Source organism: Ixodes scapularis, unplaced genomic scaffold, assembly GCF_016920785.2.
Source record: "Ixodes scapularis isolate PalLabHiFi unplaced genomic scaffold, ASM1692078v2 PGA_scaffold8__174_contigs__length_109621045, whole genome shotgun sequence".
Taxonomy (NCBI): Eukaryota; Metazoa; Arthropoda; class Arachnida; order Ixodida; family Ixodidae; genus Ixodes; species Ixodes scapularis.
Genome location: NW_024609883.1, coordinates 101,120,517 through 101,141,504, shown reverse-complemented (window position 1 = coordinate 101,141,504; position 20,988 = coordinate 101,120,517). Strand labels below are relative to the sequence as shown.

At 43.7% G+C, this 20,988-nt stretch overlaps 1 protein-coding gene across 3 annotated transcripts in view; it reads left to right on the top strand.

The window, feature by feature from the left end:
* The window catches only part of LOC8027122 (glutamate receptor-interacting protein 2), a 109,187-nt gene that overhangs the window by 35,596 nt on the left and 52,603 nt on the right, over positions 1-20,988 (top strand). The window contains exon 1 of one of the 3 annotated variants that reach the window (XM_042286842.1): positions 19,582-19,772. The exons of the other annotated variants lie outside the window; for them this stretch is intronic. Within the exon in view, the coding sequence (XP_042142776.1) occupies positions 19,727-19,772 (46 nt within the window). The 5' untranslated portion in view covers positions 19,582-19,726. Of the gene's footprint in view, positions 1-19,581; positions 19,773-20,988 lie in introns of those variants that run through there. 3 annotated transcript variants of the gene reach the window in all.

The following is a 20,988-nucleotide window of genomic DNA, read 5'->3' as shown; positions in this document are numbered from 1 at the left end:
TTCGAAACTTGTAGCCGAACCGGAGTGTGTATATATATATATAATAGTGGGTAAAAGCTCGCTTGTTTGTAAACACCGCGTTAAACTATGACATGTGTGTGCGTGCGTACAAACGTGCGCTCGTACTTCTTTTGTACTACGTCCGGGCTGTGTATGTGACACAGACAAACGCGGAGATAGAGCGAGCGTGGAAAGAAGCAACACACAGGTAAGTACAAAAACACGTGACCGGCCCATAGCAGCTTGTAATACGGCAGGCACTTCAATAGAAAATGTACGCTTCTCATCGTTGTTTCGTTTTATATATCGTTGTAACTTTAGTTTTCTGTATAAAGACGAAATAAACGCGGTTTTTCGAGCCCAAACTGGAGCAGATCAAACAAGCCGACAAGAGAATAGATAGGAACCCAAGTGGAGAGAGAGGATTGTATCGACCGTTCCGGCCCATGTCAATACGTCAATATCGAAAACGGAGCAACTAGATACTATAAATACATTTAGAAAAAAAAAAAAAAAAAGTGGAGAGGATGGACACGTGACAAAAGGCATTTATAAACAATGGCCAAAATCCAAGCAGGCACAACAAAGGAACCGAAATCTCGAGAAAATCAATTTCCTCGGCTGTCGTTTTTTTTTCTTTTTCTTTTTTTGTTCTTTTGTTGTATTAGCGTTAGCCGGAAATAGCTGCCTGGTACGAGCTGTGTAAGCAGAACGTTATGAACGCTACCTCTCCCTCGCTGATGACGCGTATTAAAAGAAATACAGAGAGAGACTAAAAGAAAGAAGGAGTGACAGACGTGTTTTCCCAGGGAGTATATAAGTTTCGTTCCACTCATTAGAAATCACTATCTGGCACGGGAGCGACCCTATAGCTATAGGGTGTTTTTTCTCAGTGCCCATCCCGATTAAAAAAGAAAGACATTTCATACTTTCCACTTGGCAGCGACCTTTATCTGCACTTTTAAAAGGCTGTCCAATCAGAACACAGCAAATGCAGTGCACGGCACAAAAAAAAAAATGCACGTTTTGTTTAGAAATTTGAACGCCGAAGCGTTCAAATTTCAACAACAACAGCAAAAGCAACAACAGGCACGCACGCACACACTCACACACGCGCACACAAACAACGTCCCAAAGCGGACCGGAACTGGACGAAAATGGCCACTTTCGGTACAGAAAATGCTGTGAACTGCAGAAAGCATGTCCTGTTTGAACAGCTCTTAATTAACCTGACACGTCGAGGAGTGCTAAAACAGTGCCGCGGTCTTGGCACAATAAAAAAAAAAGTGCATTATTTCTCCACGTTAATGGGAGTTAAATTTAAATAAAAAGAAAAAAAGAACGAGGAAACGAACAAAACTTCCAACAATGCAAGTCTCGTTGACGCGGCGTACCTCCCAAATCAAGATCAGTCGACGCGAAAGGTGAAGAGACATGCACGCGTGCTCTCTGAGTATTGTGCCTGGAACGCGTCTTCCACTGGTGTGTTCACCGCATCCTGGTGACGTCATATACAAGTGTCACGCTGTCGCCGGTCGCGATCCTGGCGGCGTCCCAACAGCTGCGGCGTATGCGACAGACGCCTGTTCTGCCGCGGGTCGCTCTCCAGGGTGGCAGTTCACGGAATCTACGGCAGCCACAAGTTGGGACGCCACGCCGATAGCAGCACTCGCGTTCGCTCGTGGTACTTGTAAGGATTTCTGGGATACGGTCCATTCGTCACATGCACACTCGTCACAGGACGATTCGTCACAGGACGATTCGTCACACAGGAACATTCGTCATAGGAAGACTCGTCACGCGGCCATCTGGTCCCACAATGGTTCGTCCCCCCAAAAATGTATTGCTCAATTTGATTCGGGCGGACAAAGTGGCTCACCTCATATCTTAGTATGTGTTTGGCTTCTGAAAGGCGAAGAATTTGTAACAAACGTTTCAGCTTCTGGTTCGGTCCCGAACATTGAATGTTGGTTCGGCCTCACAGAGTTGGTCACCTCTTATCCTGGCATGTATTTCGCTTCTCAAGGTCAAAGAATTTGTAACAGACGTTTTAGCTTCTGGGTCCGCCCCGAACGGTAAATGCGGAGGCCATATAAGAGCGACTATTTTTGAACTCGGACTACATTCCAAAGGATAGAGGTGATCGCAACAGAGGGAGGTGGAGCCATGATGCTGCACGCGGGGTACTCGTACACATTCAGCAGAAAGAATTCCGATACTTATTGATTTTCTCGAAGAGGGGTATGTAAGGCGAAAGTAAAAAGTGATTTGGCTGCCAGTGGGATTATTGCTCGTTCAAGCCAGCAACTGAGATAACCTGCTGAAGACTCGTAATATAATGAAAGTAAAAGCGGAGGAGTATTGTAAGATTAGTTTTTTAACCATTGGTTTATGTGACAGTGGGAAGTCGTGAAACTCCCCATCAGCGAATGTGGGCAGTTGTTGAAATTTACAATTTACTATCGTCCCCTGCCCGATCGATGTGACCAGTTGCCCGCATGACGAGTCATCCTGTGACGAATGTTCCTACGTGACGAATCGTCCTGTGACCAATCGTCCTGTGACGAGTGCGCATGTGACGAATCGTCCTCATCCCAGGATTTCTTTTTATCTATGTGTTCATTTATTACATACTGCGAACCACATCAATCCCCAATTCACGAGGGGTCTCAAACTCTTCAACCTTGACCCGATGACATAACCATAATTAAAATGGTACCGCCCCGCCAACGTTCTGGCACTTTTAAGAGAACAAATTCAAGGTATCCCCCCGCCACCCCCCCCCCCCCCCCATTTTTTTTTTTTTTTCGCGGAAAGAAATTACACGTCTCCGAACGCTCATTCTGCGTCCAAAGTTAGCGCTAGAGGTCGGAACCCGATGCCAAAGTTTCAGCACGAGCCGATATCTTATTCAAAAGGTTATGAGTGATTTCCTTAAAATTTCAATGGGAAAATGGCGGCCAAACCGAAAACGGACCAAAATGGGCGCCATTTTCCCATTGAAATTTTCAGAAAATCGCTCATAACTTTTCAATTAGATATCCGCTCGTGCTGAAACGGTAGCACCTGTCTCAGACCCCTAGCGCTACCTTTGGACGGAGAATGAACCTAGTTTGTGCGTAGAAAAAAACCCTGAGGCACCCCTGATGTAACATCCGTCAGATCCGAACAACCTTCCACTCCCCGCGAACTGTTTGCGATGTAGTAAGTAGGAACGAACCCAGTTTACGATTTCTGGAGAAATACTTATACTATGTGGTTTCAAAATTAGATTTTGTTTTTGTGAAAAAATTACGTCATATGCTTTACTAAAAATAAAATAAAATTAACATATATTTGGCCTGCTTTGTCTAGCAGTCTCGCAAATTCACGAACGGTAGATAGTTACGGGGTAGTTGTTGAAAAAACTTCTTCTGGATCCGTGTTGAAACCCACTCAGTTTGTTGTTCACGCAATAAATATTCCCTAGTAACGTTATAGACAATATACTCTAGCAGCTTGCAACACGATGAGAGGGCACTGTTTTTTTAAGGACAGGTACGACACGCGCTGTAGGCCAGTCACTGGCAGAACGCCAGTTGAAAAAGAAACACGAAATATAACAACCACTAACTTAGCCAAATCTTCAGCGTATACCGACGCAAAAAGGCATCCGGTACGTGATCTAAGCCTCACAATTATTTTTTTTTTTACATTTTAGGTTGAAATCCATCGAAGAAACGCCTTGACAGCATATGAAGTCAACACTTGAAAAATAACACATCATTGTGAGAAAAGAGTCAAAGTACAGGCTAGCTGGTGGAAGTCAACCATTTCGTCGTTTACCCTGAGACTGGGGGGGGGGGGGGGGGGGGGGGGGGGGGGGGTTGAAGAGCAGAAGTAACAGAAAAAAACAGACAGGTCTCAAACTCAGCTACACGTTTATTTCAACAACTTCCTCTTATATAGTTCGTTCTCGTCGTCATCAACCAATCACATACGACTTGTCCTTTGAACCGTGACTTTACAGGTTCCACTTTATCACAAAAGAAGCGGACACTCCCAACGTTTCACTTTGAAACGTTGGGAGTGTCCCGTGAGGATCAGGATGAGAAAAAACAACAAGAACAACAATAAATCGGAGTGAAAATACGTATTGAAATGCTGAGCTACTTCACCATAATCAGAAGTTTAAACGTTATTTAGCTTAATCTGGTTAATTGATTTCGTTATACTACCCAGATACCTCCAAAATTTCCCAGTGTCATTCTTTATAAAGTTAGAAACCGTCGTTAAAAAGTAGTAGCTCCTCGCTTGTCGAACAAGCAACTCCAATTCACTTTGTAATTCTGGAAGACGAAAATTGTTTCCAGAATTAAAAAGTCCTGTAATTGTGAAAGTCTTGGAGCGTAGGATTGATCAACTAATCCACGGAATATTCCTTTTAATACGCCTACGTACATTGGGGGAGAAATTATCTAAGCAATCGCTGTACGCTATTTTAATCTTGTTCCAAAGGACATTAACGTCAGTCATGAAAGCTGCCAACTGCATTTTCCAAATAATTGACGATGCATCGATCGTGACATCACGAAATTGTTTTTTTACTATCTTACTTTACCTTTTTTATTGGCTGACTGATTGTTTAAATAGAAACGAAAATCAAGAAGTTTGTGGTAAAAAGGTCCGTGTTCGAGTGAACCTTAATATTCGGCAAAAACGTCGGCTAATATAAAGCAAGATCCACGATAGAACCAATCGACCCGGTGCTCGACCTCACGAACAACTTGTACAAACTCGTAAGCGAGCATAGTGCCAAAAATAATTTCGGAGTTTTCGTATGAGCCCGACGACCATGTAGACCAATTGACGTCGGGAGGGTTCAAGTCGCCGACAAGTAAAATCTTATTGTTACTGTGTGAAGACATATGTGATTGTACAATTTATGTAAACATTCAATCGGAGAATTGGGAAGCCTGTATCTAGCATATAAAAAAAAAAAATTATATATATATATATATTACCCGAGGGGCCCTAATCTACACGGCGGGACCAAGGGACATCACCGCGTAGATAAGGGCTCGAGGAGTTAACTTCGAAACACACGCTTTTATGATTATCAATTTGACTTGAAAGCACAGCGTCAACGTTTTTTTTTTGTTTTTTTTTTAAATACAACAGCAACTCCCTCCACGCGAAGGGCGCTCACTTCGGAATGTTTTATGGAATCCAGGAAGAGTGCTGTCATCATAAATGGGGTCACACAGCCACGTCTAGGTAATACCGGTGATAGAAGGACCATTGTTTAACAACACAAGCTCAAGTTGTTAAACTTTGTTCACATGTGCCTTTATGTTCACAAGACAGAGCTGTATGGGAACCGCATCCGACTGTCAAATTTGGACATTGGGCAACGTCAAAACAGGATGTTTATACTTGGAACGGAGAGCGTGCTGGTAAGGGTAATAGAAATAATGAAAGGAACATGAAACACAAAGACGGACAAGACGATTCGCGTGTCTTTTGAGTCGTTCCAAACATACCATCTTCTATCCCCAGCTCGTTAATCAGAGATGTATTTTTTCTCCCAGCAGACATCACTTTTCGCACTTTCCCAAGACACCTCCGTTTTGTTGAGTGACTGGTGAATAGTCATTGAGTATAAAAATACAAGTTCCCTTTAACTTCTTTGCGTTCTGAAGTACAGTTTTTTTTTTTATTATAATCCCGAAAGAACATAATGAGAGGTCTTCGACCGCCATTTGTCACCAGCCTATGTATATTCGTGTAAGTGAAAGCATTTTACACCGAGTCTCTGTTCATAAAAAGTCAATTATAATTCTGCGTTAGCGTTTCTACGACCAACCGCCAGGATAGCGACATTCGACAGCATAACACTTCGGCGTCTATGACGTCATTTGTTTCCACTTCGGGACTTTTTGGATGTAGGGGCGGGTCAAGACGCTAAACATACCAGTCGGAGTTTCGGAGTTGCGCTCCAGGCACCATACTTAGCGCTCTCAGGGCGGCGCCATTTTATTCGACCGCAGCGCCCTCTCCGCACATTCGGGAAGTTCAGCGGGTTCGGCGGGGTAAAACGAGAAAGAGGGAACACGCCCGACTCCGCTATACTTTGTTTCACCCTACGATGGACTAAAGGTCAAACCTACAGGAAGCCAGGTCCAATCACGTCGCACGTTAAACTACATGCTTAACACTGATTAGGGTTGACGAATAATGCTCCGAATCAAATATGCTGCAACATTTCTGTAGCTTCAACACTGCAAAGAGCCTGCAGAGAGCTTCCTTTGCTATGTAAAATTGGTGAGTCACGCAGTGCTATGCAATTCGAACCCCTGTCCGCCCATCCCCATTAGACGCGGGCACCGACACGTGCATTGAAACCAAATAGCAGGCAATTTCTAAGTGGCTCGTGATTGGATCTGGTGGTCCGTAGCTTTTGCCTTTAGTCCATCGTAGAGTGAGACGAAGTATAGCAGACGACAGACCGGGGGGTTGCCCCTCGGTCTGTCGTTCTCCATCTTTGGGCTGTACCGGCGGGCTGTACCCGACATCGAACTCTCGCTCGTGGCTGCCGTTGTCGAGTGTTTCGCGGTCTTAGAATATTCATGGCCACTCCAAAATCAGCCTATAGCGCTCTATTGTTTTATTTCAGGATCAAGCAGCGTATCGTTGTTCCGTTACTTCAATAGCAGTGGAGTCAGCCGGCAGTACTACCCTCAACCGTTGCGTCTATTGTGTCAGAACACGTTTTTATTTATTATTCCAGACTTCCACTCATTGGCGCTAAAGGCCTACACCAGTACGAACTTTTTATGGCGCTACAGCAACCGGATTTACTTTTCGCCGGAGAGACCGGACACTCTGACACACTTCTCCCATTTTTTTTTAAATATTTTTGCACGCAGGTAATAGCGCAATTGGACCCAGTTAGTCTTTTTATCGAGCGCAACATTACGCAATAACTTGCATATTAAATCCGCGCATCTGCGCTTGAAATTTCCAAGATGACGCGATTTTAAACCGACTTTGAACGTCAGCCGGATGTTAGGTACAGCCCACTCCGCGGAGCAGATGACGCGCTGGGTGAGAGGGGGAGGGTATTTTTTCGCTCTCCGCAAGGCCGCCGTACAACGTCGGTTTTCTACAGAGGAGATTATTCTCTTAGCGCTCCTCCTAAGCTGCAAGAGGAGTCAAGTTGGGGCAAGGTAAAAATAGGAGAGGATACAGGAAAGGAGGAGGAGACGGGCAAAAGGTGAATGCGCGAACCTTACGTCGTTCTTTAATTAAAAGGACAGTGACACCACCCCAATTTTTTTTTTTTATTTAAATTTTTGCTAAGCGGTTTATTATGACGTCAGAAGACTAGCCAATCAATATATCAATATTTCACATGAGCGTTGCATATATTTTTTAATAAAGTAAAAAAAAAAAAAAAAAACACAAAAAAACGCAACTGTTCGAATCCGAAACCGAAACTGGTCTGGGGAGGAAGCAGACATACAGAGCAGGAGAGAGTTGCCGGAAGTCACGCAGCTGTGCATTTTTTTTTTCTTTCAATCAACGCGTTTGCAGCTTTTTAGAAACCACAACAAATGGGTATCGCTTTTTTTTTTTTTTGTTGCTATTTTTAGTATTGCGTGTGTGCCTTCGATGACCCACGACTTTGATTATCCTTGGTGGTTGTGTCTCAGAGAAGAGAGCGAGCGCGACTCAAACCGGCCAGTTCTCGATCGCCGGTTTTCGGGCAACAAGAAAACGATCCGCAAATTGTTTTCTCGACAGTTGGGCTCTGATATGTCACGTACAAATAAAAACCTCGGCGAGCATGAATACCCTGTCAATGTCCCTTTAAGGCCCGTTCGCACACTTGCGTTTGCTTATACGACCGAGTTCTCTCGATCCCTTATGACAAGAGAACACACTGGCACGCTGGCGCCATCTGTGAGGTGGTGCTGCACTTAACTATAAAGCGAAGGTTTTTTTGTTTTTTTTTGCGCTATTGCGATACGATTCGTATACGTACTATGAGAAAGAGACTTCGAGCTGCAGCGTGTCTGCTGCTTGGGGCGCGTAGGCCTTATCCACTAGGTGGTATTGATCTGACACAACACGTATAATCTCATCCCTCCACCCCATTCAACCTCCCATCTCCCATCTCCGTCTACATACACGCGTCCTCTCGAGGTAGAAGCCATTATCGATCAGACTCCAGGCAGTCGTCAAAAAAGAAAAGAGAGAGAGAGAGAGAGAGAAGCGAAGAGGGAAAGGGGTCAGTGGGTCAGAGATCTGGGCGCCCCGTCTTAATTGCCTCCCTTAACGAGCTCCATTGATTTAAAGGGAGAATTAGCCGTCCCCGACTGCGCGCACCTTTTAGCGGCCGAACAACGCCAAAGCGAAGAAGCGGGGCGACATGTCGGGGGCGGGATGTTGTTATGGGGTCCGAGAGGGAGCGTTTAGCAGCGCCCAACTTAATCTACGGGGCTCCCGAAACGACCGTATTTTACGCTCCTTCGCACCTAAACGCGATCCGGCCTCCCATTAGACGCCTCTAAACCTCCCAATATTCTTTTTTTAAATTCACGCGGGTAATTTTTGATTTGAGGGAAGCACGGAGAGTCGGTAGTGAACGCGCGACGAATAAACCACGACGCTATACCCCGAGCGAGCAGTTGGGAACGCTTTCGAGCCTATGCGCAGCGTAAGTTCGTCTGCTTTTTGCGCAGGAGTGGCGATGACGTCAGAAAGACGCTGGGCTCTGATTGGTTATGATTGGAACCAATCAGAGTTCGGCGTCGTTCTGACGTCATCGCCACTCCTGCGCAAAAAGCAGACGACTTGCTTTCATCGTCACGACGCTCGTTGTCGTTGTTGAGTTTGCATGAGAGCAGTGCACGGGCCGGAATTTCTAGGCCCGGCTCGGCCCTGCCCGAACCCGAGAGAATAGTAATTTCTAGACCTGGGTTGACCCAGCCCGGTTTGAACATTGTCCGGGCCTGGCACGAGCCCGACAAACTTTTTAGGCATAAGCCCGAGGACGGGCCGAGCCCTACAATAATGTTAAAATATGAGCCTGAGCCCAGCTCGAGCCCGACAGATTAAAAACATGACCCCGAAAAAGTGTGTAGGCTTTAACCTATAAACTGTCCAAGCATAAAGCGCGCACTTTCCCACTATGCTGGTGGAGTCCATACGCTTCTTTTTGATCCACCTGAAGGCTTTCCAAGTACAAAACGTATTTTTGTTCTTTTTCTTTAACGTCGCAGTAGTGACTTTGCACTTCGCTTGTTTGTTTTCATTGAACCTGAAGGTCCGTTCACGCACTTGCAACCGACTAGGACCGACGGAGACAAGACCGTTTTCTAAAAGCCCGTTCACACAGTTGCAACCGGGTAGGACCGACTGAGACGAGACCGGTTTTTAAGAGTCTCGCGACGGCTTAGGACCCGGTGCTCTAGCATGCATCACCGGATAAACCAAGAAAGCACGCACAAATAGACAGCACGATTACGGCGAATTAACCCTGTTGGGTCACTGAGCCGTGGACGGTTGCGCAGCGTCCGTTATACTGCGCAACAGAGCAACAACGCATGCTCAGATGGCGCTACGCAGCCCAGTAGACAAAGATGGCGGAGCGCAGAAGGCCGTTTTTCGAGGTCTGTACGCACACACACTATAGAGTTGCGAGTAGAGAAAGGCAAATCGGTCCCGATACTATATTACGGCTGCAAACATGGGGGTATGTAATCTTGCGTTAAGCAGAGCGATTACACCACGCATCCATGCCGGTGGCACAAAGCCCGTCCGCGTGTGGAGACCGGCGGGGATTTAATCCAGATTCTTTCGGATCCTGCGCGAGCCAATTCGAAACTTTTTCCATCAAACCGGGCAATGACGCGCAAGTACTTCATTTATTGTCTGGACTAAGTGTTTTTTTTTTTCTTTTTTTAAGCGAAATACTTTTTTGTTTCCAGCCTGTATTAACCGGCGACCCCCCCCCCCCCTCCCCCTTTTCCCCCCCTCCTTTTTCCTCCCCTGCCCCCTTAGACTGAAGTTCACTAATTTGCATCGATATGAAAGTTGTCCGATCAAAAATGTGCGCTGTAAAAAAGTAAAAAAAAAAAAAAAAAGAAATTAAAGAGCGGAAACTACAAATATTTTTTTTCATATATATAAAATAGAAACTTCAGCGCACAAAAAAAAAAAGTAATTTATGACAGAGATTAGCCTAAAACTCGCATAATTACACCGAACTCTAAACACACTTTCAAGTACGAAAACAAAATGGTTCAACGATATTAGTAGCGATATTACGAGTTTATATTCCGGGTCGACGCTCGCGCAGCATTTTAGAAGAGCGCGGAGCATAATTTTTCCTCATCTAGTGGAAAGAATGAATAAAAAAAATATAACTATAAACACAGTTTTTATTTTATTTAATTTTATTTTATTTATTATTATAGTTTTGTTTTTAATATTTCCGCTAGATGAATACTCAAACCAAGACGCTCGTTGCGAATTTTAATTTTCCCTTTCCATTGAATTTCGCGACGCCGCGCCCCTTCGCTTTGGGGAGTCGTCTTCTCCGCTTTGCTTCGGTGTATTGCGGTGCTTTTCACTTTTAGCAAACGAATAAAGCTACCGCGCCGACGAGCCAATAAGAGCGTCGGATGAAAGCACGATTTCAGATTATATATATATATATATATATATATATATATATATATATATATATATATATATATATATATATAGAGAGAGAGAGAGAGAGAGAGAGAGAGAGAAATGCACGCTGGTGGAGCGGTGCCATGTGATGAACTTCGTCTTCTTTTTTTTTTTTTTTTAATCATTATTTGTTTCGAGGGTTTGGCGCGTATGGGGCAGAGATAAAGGCATGGTGCCTCTCAAAGCCTCTGCCCTTTACAGTTCAGCAGCTCAACATAGATACACAGTGATAATTGTACAAAGCATCACACAATTAAAAGAGAAAGAAGAAAAAAAGTAAAAACAAGGAAGAATAAACACTACATTCATTTGTTAAAAAAAAAAAAAAAACTTAAACGTCGGTAAATGTTAGTCATGTAGAAACAAAAAAACAGAAACAACAAAGAAAAAATTCTAGAATGCAATCGTATATGTCTCCGGCATGTCAGCAACAAAAACAAAATCGAATGAAAGTATACAATGAAAACATTTTTCTTCGAAATTAGCTATACATATAGGGATTATGTTCTTGGTGCAACACCTCCAGATGAAAATCTGATTTCACTGCAACGCAAGAAACCTCTGCAATCCCTTTTATAACTAAAAAAATGCGCAATTAAAGTTAATTAATGTTTAGATCAGTTGTATTTAGAGTTTTAGTTGTTCTAAAAGCTAAAGTTTATCGACCATAGTTGGTTCTTTTGTCCGGCACCGTTCGCTTTGGATTTCTAGTCGGACATGTACTCGGGCTGTCTGATGATGTGGTGTGAAATCTATTTCTGTGTATCCATTGTATAAGTTTGAAGTAATATACTTGGCCATTATATTTGAGGAAGAGCGGCTGTGTCCTTGAAATTTCTGGTTTTCCCTTTACAATTTTCACAATATCGTAATATTTTTTTTCTGCAAAAAGGAGGGTGTGTTCAGATCAGGGCGATCATGGTGGTGTCATGCCTATTTTTTTGTTTTCAATTAAATTTTTATAGGAGGTAGCGAAACCTGTCCACACAACGGGACAGACCTTACTTTTGCAAGATACTTTGTTGTATTCGTGAGAAAAATCGCAGTCGAGAGAAGGTTGAAAAACCAATTTTTCCAAATGCGCGATGACGCAACTTTGAAGGCTGGAGGAATCAGGAGTGCGGCTTTCTACACATTCACATTTTTTACACTTAATGCACGCACACTTTACTGCCAGAATGCGTTAAAGTTAACTTATATCAGTATATGTTTCAATCGAAATATAATGCCAAACTTGGCATCTTGAGCAAATCTTAGATAATGTGGCCATTTTTCGGCGAATTTTTAAGTCGCTTTAAATTTATATTCTAAAGCTGAAACTTTTTGTGTCGAGTGTTAAATGCTTTGTAAATTTTCAGCAAATTATTCAGCGTTCTACTGATGATAGTGTTTTCTGCATGGCGCCCGAAAACTTTGTCAAAATGGGAAAAGTCAAAATTTCGCGATTTTTGCGCGGCAATTTAAAAAAAAAAAAAAATCGTTCTAGATTTTTCTAAACTTTACCCGATGGGCTCTTGATGACTGGTAATTACAAATCTGCAAAGACATGTTGCATTATTTTGTTTTAAAACAAAAAATAAATAAATGTGTAACCAGGTCATGGTCGTATCAGTTACCGCTGGGGCGTTTCTGTCTTCACGACTAGTAGTACACGAGCGACGCATGTCACAGTATCCGTACTTGGCCATATTAATGCCCATGCGCCACGAAGCACTCTAGAAATAACGCGTGAACTTGTTTTCATCGCTGATGTGGCTGATATGTCCAATGAATACTGAACTTTACGGCGTGTCCGATACTCATTAGGGTGTTATACTTGGCCGGTTAGATGCTCATCGTGCTACCTTTTCAGATTAACACTTTGATATGAGTACTTGTATGACAAAAAATAGTTTGGTTCGTAGTTCTAGGAACCGCTAGGGCCGAGCGATGTTATGGAAGCCTTTGGCCCGACTGATAAAAGCCGTGGCGTGAACGGAAGGTTAAGCCGGTGGCATATTATTGCATTGTAACGCCGGCGCGGTGTAAACATAACCGGCAGGGCGTGTGGCGATGGTAAGCAAACACCAGAGTCATTCATCCTGCAGTGGCACAACCACTCCCTCTCCACGGTAGAGCAAATTTACGGAGAACGGGGAGGCGAGGCCTGTAGATGCAAGGTTGGTGAAGAGGATGTTAATGCAGTGCTTGCAGACTACAAAACGGGCAAGCTGAATGGCAACGCCCGAAGAAGGAACATGTTGTGCGCGTGAAAATCAAGGGAGAGACCCAATGGGCTTTGTCCAAAACGCTTCATGGCCCGGTCCCTGCGCGAAGCATACGGCGTCTACAAACTTGCCCACCCCAGCTTTGCGATTGGCCTCACAAAAGTTTACACCTTGGCGACCTCATTGGGTCAAGTGCTTGCCACACCGGGAGGTGTGTTTTTATACCTACTGTGCGAAGTTCCAGCTATGTCTCGTGGGGCTGAAAAATACGATAGGGGATTCACTTTCTGCGGAATTTGATATGTGTAGGCTCTCTGTGTATACGTGCGCAGCCTATACTTCCCCGTGCTTCCTTGGCAAGTGCGACCAGTCAGTGCCCAAGAGCGGGAGAATCGACATTGGAAAAATTCGATATTGGATATGATGAGGATGTAGTCTTCACCCCATGGGAATTAGGGGAGTTAATTAGGAAGGCGTTGACGACCGCAGCGTTTATCAAGGAGCTTCAAAAGACTGTGATAAAGTTGATCCCTCACAACTACCTACGACGCGTGCAAGCAAAGGCAATACATGACGAGAAGCAGTCTTGTGGAAGGGGTGCTATTGTTTTCCACTTTGGACTTTGCCGAGAATTGGATCGTGGGGCTTGCGGACAAGGTACACGCGTACCATTGGCAAAAGAAACAGATCAGCATCTTTACGTGCATTGTAATGTCAAGGAAGTCGACGCGGAGCTGTGCCGCTATTTGCGACGATCTAATTCATGACTTGGCGCATGCATGCTTGGCCTTGTCAAAAGTTAAGGCACACCTCGAGTACAACGCACCAATCTGCTCTCGCTTCATACGTCAGTGATGAAGCGGCCGCCCATTTTAAAAACCGGTACCAACTTCACTAGTTGCAGCGCAGTGAGCTCCAGACGACGAAGTGGATTTTTTCGGCAACAGGGTATACGGCAACAATAAATGCGACGGGGGTACGGAGGCTTGCAAAGCACCAAGCCTACGGATGGCAAGCTTCAGGCATTTCGAGAACAAAAAAAAAAAAAAAAAACAAAAAAAAAAAAACTGGAATGGAAGGACGCCAAGGGGGCGCCTGCTATCCAGTCGCTTCACCTGTGGAAATATAAAAAATTTGATTAGGAGAATTCCTTGTACGTTGCACGCAGCGCGGACTCTTAGTGGAAGAAGCCCCAAGTCCCTTGAACGTGTTCTAGTAGATTGCTTGTGTCACCAAATACGGCTGCGCTCCGATATATTAGAGACTCCTTTCGTTGAATTACCCTTAGGCCCGACCCAGGCGTACATCACAGTTTCCAAATTTCTATGCTTTTCGATACAAACAAGACTCCGCGGGACAAACGGTTCCGAGCCCTTCCTGCACCTGGTTTCATATATCGCGCTTTCAACCACGCTCATTTCGTCCCGCACGAAATGCGACCTGTGTGAACAAGACGTCTGCTCTGGATTTGGAGCCTGATATTCGACCTGCGAAAAAGCGGATCGAGCCCGGGAAAAGCGATGGTGACTGGCCAGGTCTGTGCTGGGGAAGCCTCCGCAAGAAGTGTGTGTGCGTGCGTGTGCGTGTGTTTGTGTATGTGTGTGTGTGTGTGTGAGGGGGGGGGGGGGGCCTCATCGAGCTCCCCACTAGCCCACCGTGGATTTCACCGGTACCACCCCCTTCCGACAATGCAACGGAAGAGGCCGTAACTCCCGGACAGTGACAGATTAGACACTCCCTCCACCCGCTAGCTCCTCAGTATTGCAATCTGGTTGGTAGTAACTCAGGATTTTAGGAGTTCAGCTTTCAATTGTCTAGTAATTGTTTCCCTTCTGTGTATTCGCTAGGTATGTTTACATTTTGCCGCCCGCGCACCGGCAGGGTGAAGTGCTGAGGATATTTATTGCCACGTTTCGGTACTCGTGAACCCCATTATATTATTTCTGTTTCTATTTAAATCATTGTTTTAATTATATTCCCGCTATTTTAAACCTTGTGTTACGCCGTCTTTATTATCAAGACTTCACCGCGGTGCAGGCCGGTCGACTGATCAGCAGTTCTTTTTTTATTTTCTGTTTATAGTGAACCACGAACCAGTGCGCGTGCGACGGCTTACGGCATTCGGTGGCGGCGCTGGCTGATTCACAACAAGAGCGTTCTAATTGCAAATAAACGTCTGCAGGTTTTTGCACTCCATGACCCTCTTGGAATATCATAAAAATATTTCCCCATATAGATAACACGCCTGCACCCCTTGACCCAGTAACAGATCATGACTTTTCTGATCGCGGGTGAGCCGTCGCAAGAGATCCTGTTGGAGCGACTTGAGTAGTGCCCGTGCGCACACTTTGCTGTTGCCTCCGACGATATCTAAGTCCCCTCTAACTCAACCTTGATTTCCACTGATTACCCCCTGTTTTTCGAGATGTAAGCTGTTATCGTTCCGCCCTAGACATGCCCGCCATCGGTCGGGGCAGAAGCTTCCGCAATGCCGCTTGTTCCAAGCGATGCCTAGAAAAATGAATAAAACTATTTTGTTAGCAAGCTTTCGAGCGATGCCCAGAAATACAAATCAGATAATATTGTCAGCCAGGTACTAATATTAAAGTACCAACTTGAAATGGTAGCACAATGAACATCTAACCAGGCAAGTATAACACCCCGATATGGATTGGACGCGTCGAAACGTTCAGTTTTCATTGGCAATATCAGCCACAACAGCTATGAAACCAAGTTCACCTGCTATTTCTATAGTGCTTCGTGGCGCCTGGACATTAATATGGCCAAGTACGGATACTGTGGCATGCGTCGCTCGTGTACCACTAGTCGTTAATTAAGACAGAAACGCCCCGGCGGTAATTGATGCGACCACGACCTGGTTACGCATTTATTTTCTTGTTTTAAAACAAAGTAATGCAACATGTCTTTGCAGATTTGTAATTACCAATCATCAAAAGCTCATCGGGTAAAAAAAAAAGAAAAATCAAGAATGATATTTTTTTTAATTGCCGCCAAATATCGCAAAATTTTGACTTCTTCCATTTCGATAAAATTTCCTGGCGCAATGCAGAAAAACACTTTCAGTAGTAGGATGCTAAATAATTTGCTGAAAATTTACAAATCATGAAACACTCGACACAAAAAGTTTCAGCTTTAGAATATAAATTTAAAGTGACTTAAAAAATTCTCCGAAAAATGGCCACATTATGTAAGATTTACTCCAGAGGCCAAGTTTGGCATTTTATTTCGTTCGAAATATATGCTCATATAAGTTAACTTTTAATAATTCTGACAGTAAAGTATGCGTGTATTCAACGTAAAAAATTTGACTGCGTAGAAAGCCGCACTCTTTATTCCGCCAGCCTTCAAAGTTGCGTCATCGCGCAGTTGGGAAAATCGGTTTTTCAACCTTCTCTCGACTGCGATTTTTCTCACAAATACAAAGAAGTATCTTGCAAAAGTGAGGTCTGTCCCGTTTTGTGGACAGGTTTCGCTACCTCGTATAAAAATATTACTAAAAAAAAAAATAGGCATGAAGGCACCATGACCGTCCTTATCTGAACACACCTATAGTTAGCCGCTGACGTCGCTCCTCAGACCGAAATGATATTTTTGTAGTAAAATAATAAATAATATAATGCGTGTTTATCAAATTTTGTATTCCATAAATGATTCCTGTTACCCTGGAATAAATCAGCCTTTAGTTTGTTTACATGACAACTCCATGATAGGCCCTCAGCAAACCATACGCCCCAAGTTTTTGTTCTGCCACCCTCGAATATTATAAGAATGAAACTGTAGTCGTGCTTATTTGCTAATTTAAAAATGATATACTCAGTTTTACTTGCATTTAATTGTAGACGATTTATTTGAAAACATTTTGGTAATCTCGAAAGATATTCATTGGCCAACTCTTCTACGAACTTTTTCGTCGCACCGGCGAAGAATACATTTGTGTCGTGTGCGTATTTCGGGGAAACATTGTGTCATTGACGTACACGAGGAATAATAGAGGCCCTACAATGGAGCCTTAAAGAACGCCATGTCGTATATTCACTTTATTGGGTGAGGGGTCACTTATAGATACATATTGATAACGATCTGAAAGATATGTTTGTATTAATTTTAGTGCAACTCGTCGTACACCGCATGTCCTTTTAATAGAGTATCTTGTTGCACGGTACCAGACGCTTTTTTTAAGTCCAAAAATAAACCAAGAGTGAACACTTTTTGTTTTCACTATCATTCAACAATTTTATCCTTGATCTCAATTAGTGCTTGTTTCGCATACCCATTCTTCTGAAAACCACATTGAACCTGCGTTACTAATTGATGCTTCTAAAACAAATTAGCTTGTTAGTTTGCTATTGATAATACGCTCAAAAATGTTTGAGATTACTGGAAGAACCGAAATCGCCCTATAATTATTAATATTTTGTCACGTCGACGTTTTTAATTCTTTATATTTATTATATGGGTCAAAATGGGACTTATAATACCCGTGGTCTGCTTTATAGGTAAACATTTTATTCCATCATCCCCAGCGGCAACACCAATATTTTTTCAGTTATATTTTTTAAGTTTAATTTGACATAGTTGAAATTAGCATAATAGCGTGCAGCTGATTTATACCGGGCACACAGTTATGTGGGCTGACACTTTTCTCCGCGTACCTGCCTATGCTAATTACATGCCGATTCATTTCGTCTGCTAGTTCTTTTCCAGACACATTTATATGATCTATTAAGATTCCCTTCACACCATACATCGCGTTGACCTTCTTTTGGTTAGATCATTTACGGTGTCCCATACCTTTCTGCTAACATTGTGAATATCCAGAAACTTATTTTGATCATAAGCGCGCTTCGCACTCTTTAGATCGGAGTTCAGTTTGTTTCTAAACATTTCGAATTCGGTTAAAAGAAAGGGATCCCGACCTATGATGAAATCATGATACTTATCTCTCTCAAAGGAAGTGCTGCATCATAACTCTGTTTAAACTGAATCTCGGCGATATTCTAGGCACGGGACGTTCTTCCCACTTGTTCTATAAGCTAGCCAAAATTCCGTAGTGCGTCATCGTTTATGGCATTGCCAAAACGTTTTTTTTTTTCGCTCTTATGTTACCTGGTTAAAAAAAAAAAAAAAGGCCCAAAGCAGAAGATAATCACTAAGGTCGTATAATACAGCGCCAGCTGTAATATGGCCACCATCTAAGTTTGTAATGCAGATGTCAACAAATGTATTAGCCGTGTCCGTAGTCACCCTGGTTGGCAGTGTTATGACGTTGTTACAGGCATACTGACGGATGGTGATTCTCTCGCATGACGGTAACCCGAAAGGCAATCCATGTTTATATCCCCCGAGAGTAATGAATGACACAGATAACGACCCGAGGATGCGTGGTGCGTTTTCAAGAAATTTCATGAATTCAAGTACATTGCCACTAAAACAACGAGTTGATAAAGTGAGACTGAGTAACATATACACCTGTCTCAAAGAACACGATGTTTTCTGCAGCTACATGAGTATGTATGTCCGCTGACGAAGTCGCGGCTGGGTTTAAGGCCTCTGCGTTCGCCCACCCTGTCAGTTAGCTTCCTCGAACTTAACTACTTTCTAAATAAAACTTAAAAAAAAAAAAAAAAATAAACATTTCACCTTTTAGTGTTGTTGCGCGCGTTGAACCACCTTAATATGGGCGACGAGATGTTTCGGTGGCGCCCTCTTACGGTTCATACCAGTGACGTCACAACCAAGATTATAAAACGCAAACGATAAGTTCGATTGTGTGTGTGAAAGCACAGCTGAGGGTCTGACATAACTCTTATTTCCGTCGATGCAGAACCAATCCCACCAGAGACGCCGCAGTGAGCGTCTGGCCAATCGTGGAAGGCCGATCACAGTGACCCTTTCGATCGCGCACGTCTCCACTACGTCGACGTTTTAATTGACCGCATAAAATCGAAACACCAAAAACGAGCGAACACCAACAATCTGACAAACACCTCTTCAGCGATAAAGTCATCGTTCGCGTTATACGCCCCATTATCGTAATGGCGAAGTCAACTTCGCCGAATAGCTCTTCCTTTTCTTTCTTCATCACACCTCGGCACTCCCCCCTTCGTCGCCTCCACCGAAAACAAACGGAGAAACGCAGGCGCTACAAGAAGATAAAATAAACACCCGTCTCTCTCCCCTTTTTTCCTCTGACATTTTTTTGCTGTTGGTTTTGTTTTTGCATCGTAGGGAGCACTCGCCATCTTTCCAGCGAACAGTCCATATCAAGACGTAGCAGGAACAATGCACAAACAAACAGGACAGGAAGAATGTCGCCCGTTTTAGGAACTCTCGCCGTACGGCAGCCCAGCGACGTCACAGAATGTCACCACGCCCTCTCCCCTCTCCTCCTCATTCTCCTTTCCCGCATCAAACTCTCTCTCTCTCTCTTCCAAAGCACGAAATGACACAGTCCACCAAGGGTGACAAAAATACACCCTCCACCCCCACCAAACGCCACCGCGCCCACTTTATTATTTTTTTTTTCTTCTTGTTTTTAATACGAACAGCTTGCAGCGCCTCGTCGCGGTGGAGATTTTAGCGGCCGTCTGCAGTTCTCGGCTGCTCGCACCGACGGTGACGCCGCCAAGCGAGATCTTTCCGAGTTTTGAGGCTGCGTGACAGTTCGTATGCCACGCTTTTGGGTGTACGTAATTACTCTTTCCACGTAAGTAAAGCCTCGGGTGTGGAAGAACAGCTAACGACAAAGACCAGAAGAAATCGGAAAGAAATTTATGAAAATTCCCAGGATCGCAGCGAGAGCAGACGACTCATCTCCCGGTACGTTCCTTGATATGTCTATTATTTTTTTAAAGCGTAATTTGCTTACGAGAAGTCGAACTTAGATCTCTGATTGGTCGTTGCGATTGTTGACGTTCTACTGACTATCTTCTACTGACGTTAAGCTCCTGATGGTAGACAACGTATATAGAGTCTCCGAGTAAATTTATGTAGCGCAAGGACCGCTTCGGAGCTGCTGACGCCTGTCGCGACGTTTCAGCTGAAGCACAGGGAGTTTTTGAGGAACAAGAACACTGTTTTTTGGCCCCGGTAGATAAACTATGCACCGCAGAAAACTCAAACTGCGTGAGAGTGTGAAGCTGACGGTTGGGCTAGAACGCGAAAGTTTGAGAAAATGACGTTACCTTCATCGAAAGATAATTGAGAAAAACGAAATTTCTCTATGAGCCGACGTCCAGTTAAGCCTAATATCGCTAAAACAAGAAATGACACCGTGGAAACATGCAGCATCTTTTTCAGTAAACAAACCAGCAAACTTTCTCAGCAAGAAAGAGGATTTTTTTTTTTTGACAAGTTATTTTTTATTGAAATAGATACTACAGGCGCCTACAGGGTCATTTCTTGTTGTGGCTTAGCTGCACGTCGGCTCATAGAAAAATTTAGTTTTCTCAGTTATCTTTGGATCCAGGTGACGTCATGTTCTCAAACTTTCGCATTCTATCCCAAGTTTCCAACCGCTATAGTGTGACATTCTCGAGAAGTTCGAGCTTTTCTGCGATGCCTAGTTTATTTACAAAACACGGTTCTCGTTTCTGTAAAAGTCGCACGACGTTGAGAAGCATCCGCAAGTTTTACTGATTTACTTGCTCGCTCTCTCTCTCTCTCTCTCTCTCTAACCACACACACACACACTCAGAGAGACAGACAGACAGAGACAGACACACACACACACTCAGAGACAGACATGCACAGACATACAGACACACACACATACACACACTCAAAGAGACAGACAGACACACACATATACACACACTCAAAGAGACAGACAGACACACACACATACACACACTCAGAGAGACAGACACAGACAGACTGACAGACACACACAAACACACACAGGAAAGTTTAGTCGCTCTAGGAAATTCAGCTTTGATTTTTGGAGTCATCTTAGTGCACTGTTAGAATTATACATGCTTTACATTGAGACATTATTGCAATTTACAATACTCAAGGATTTAATATGACATTACAA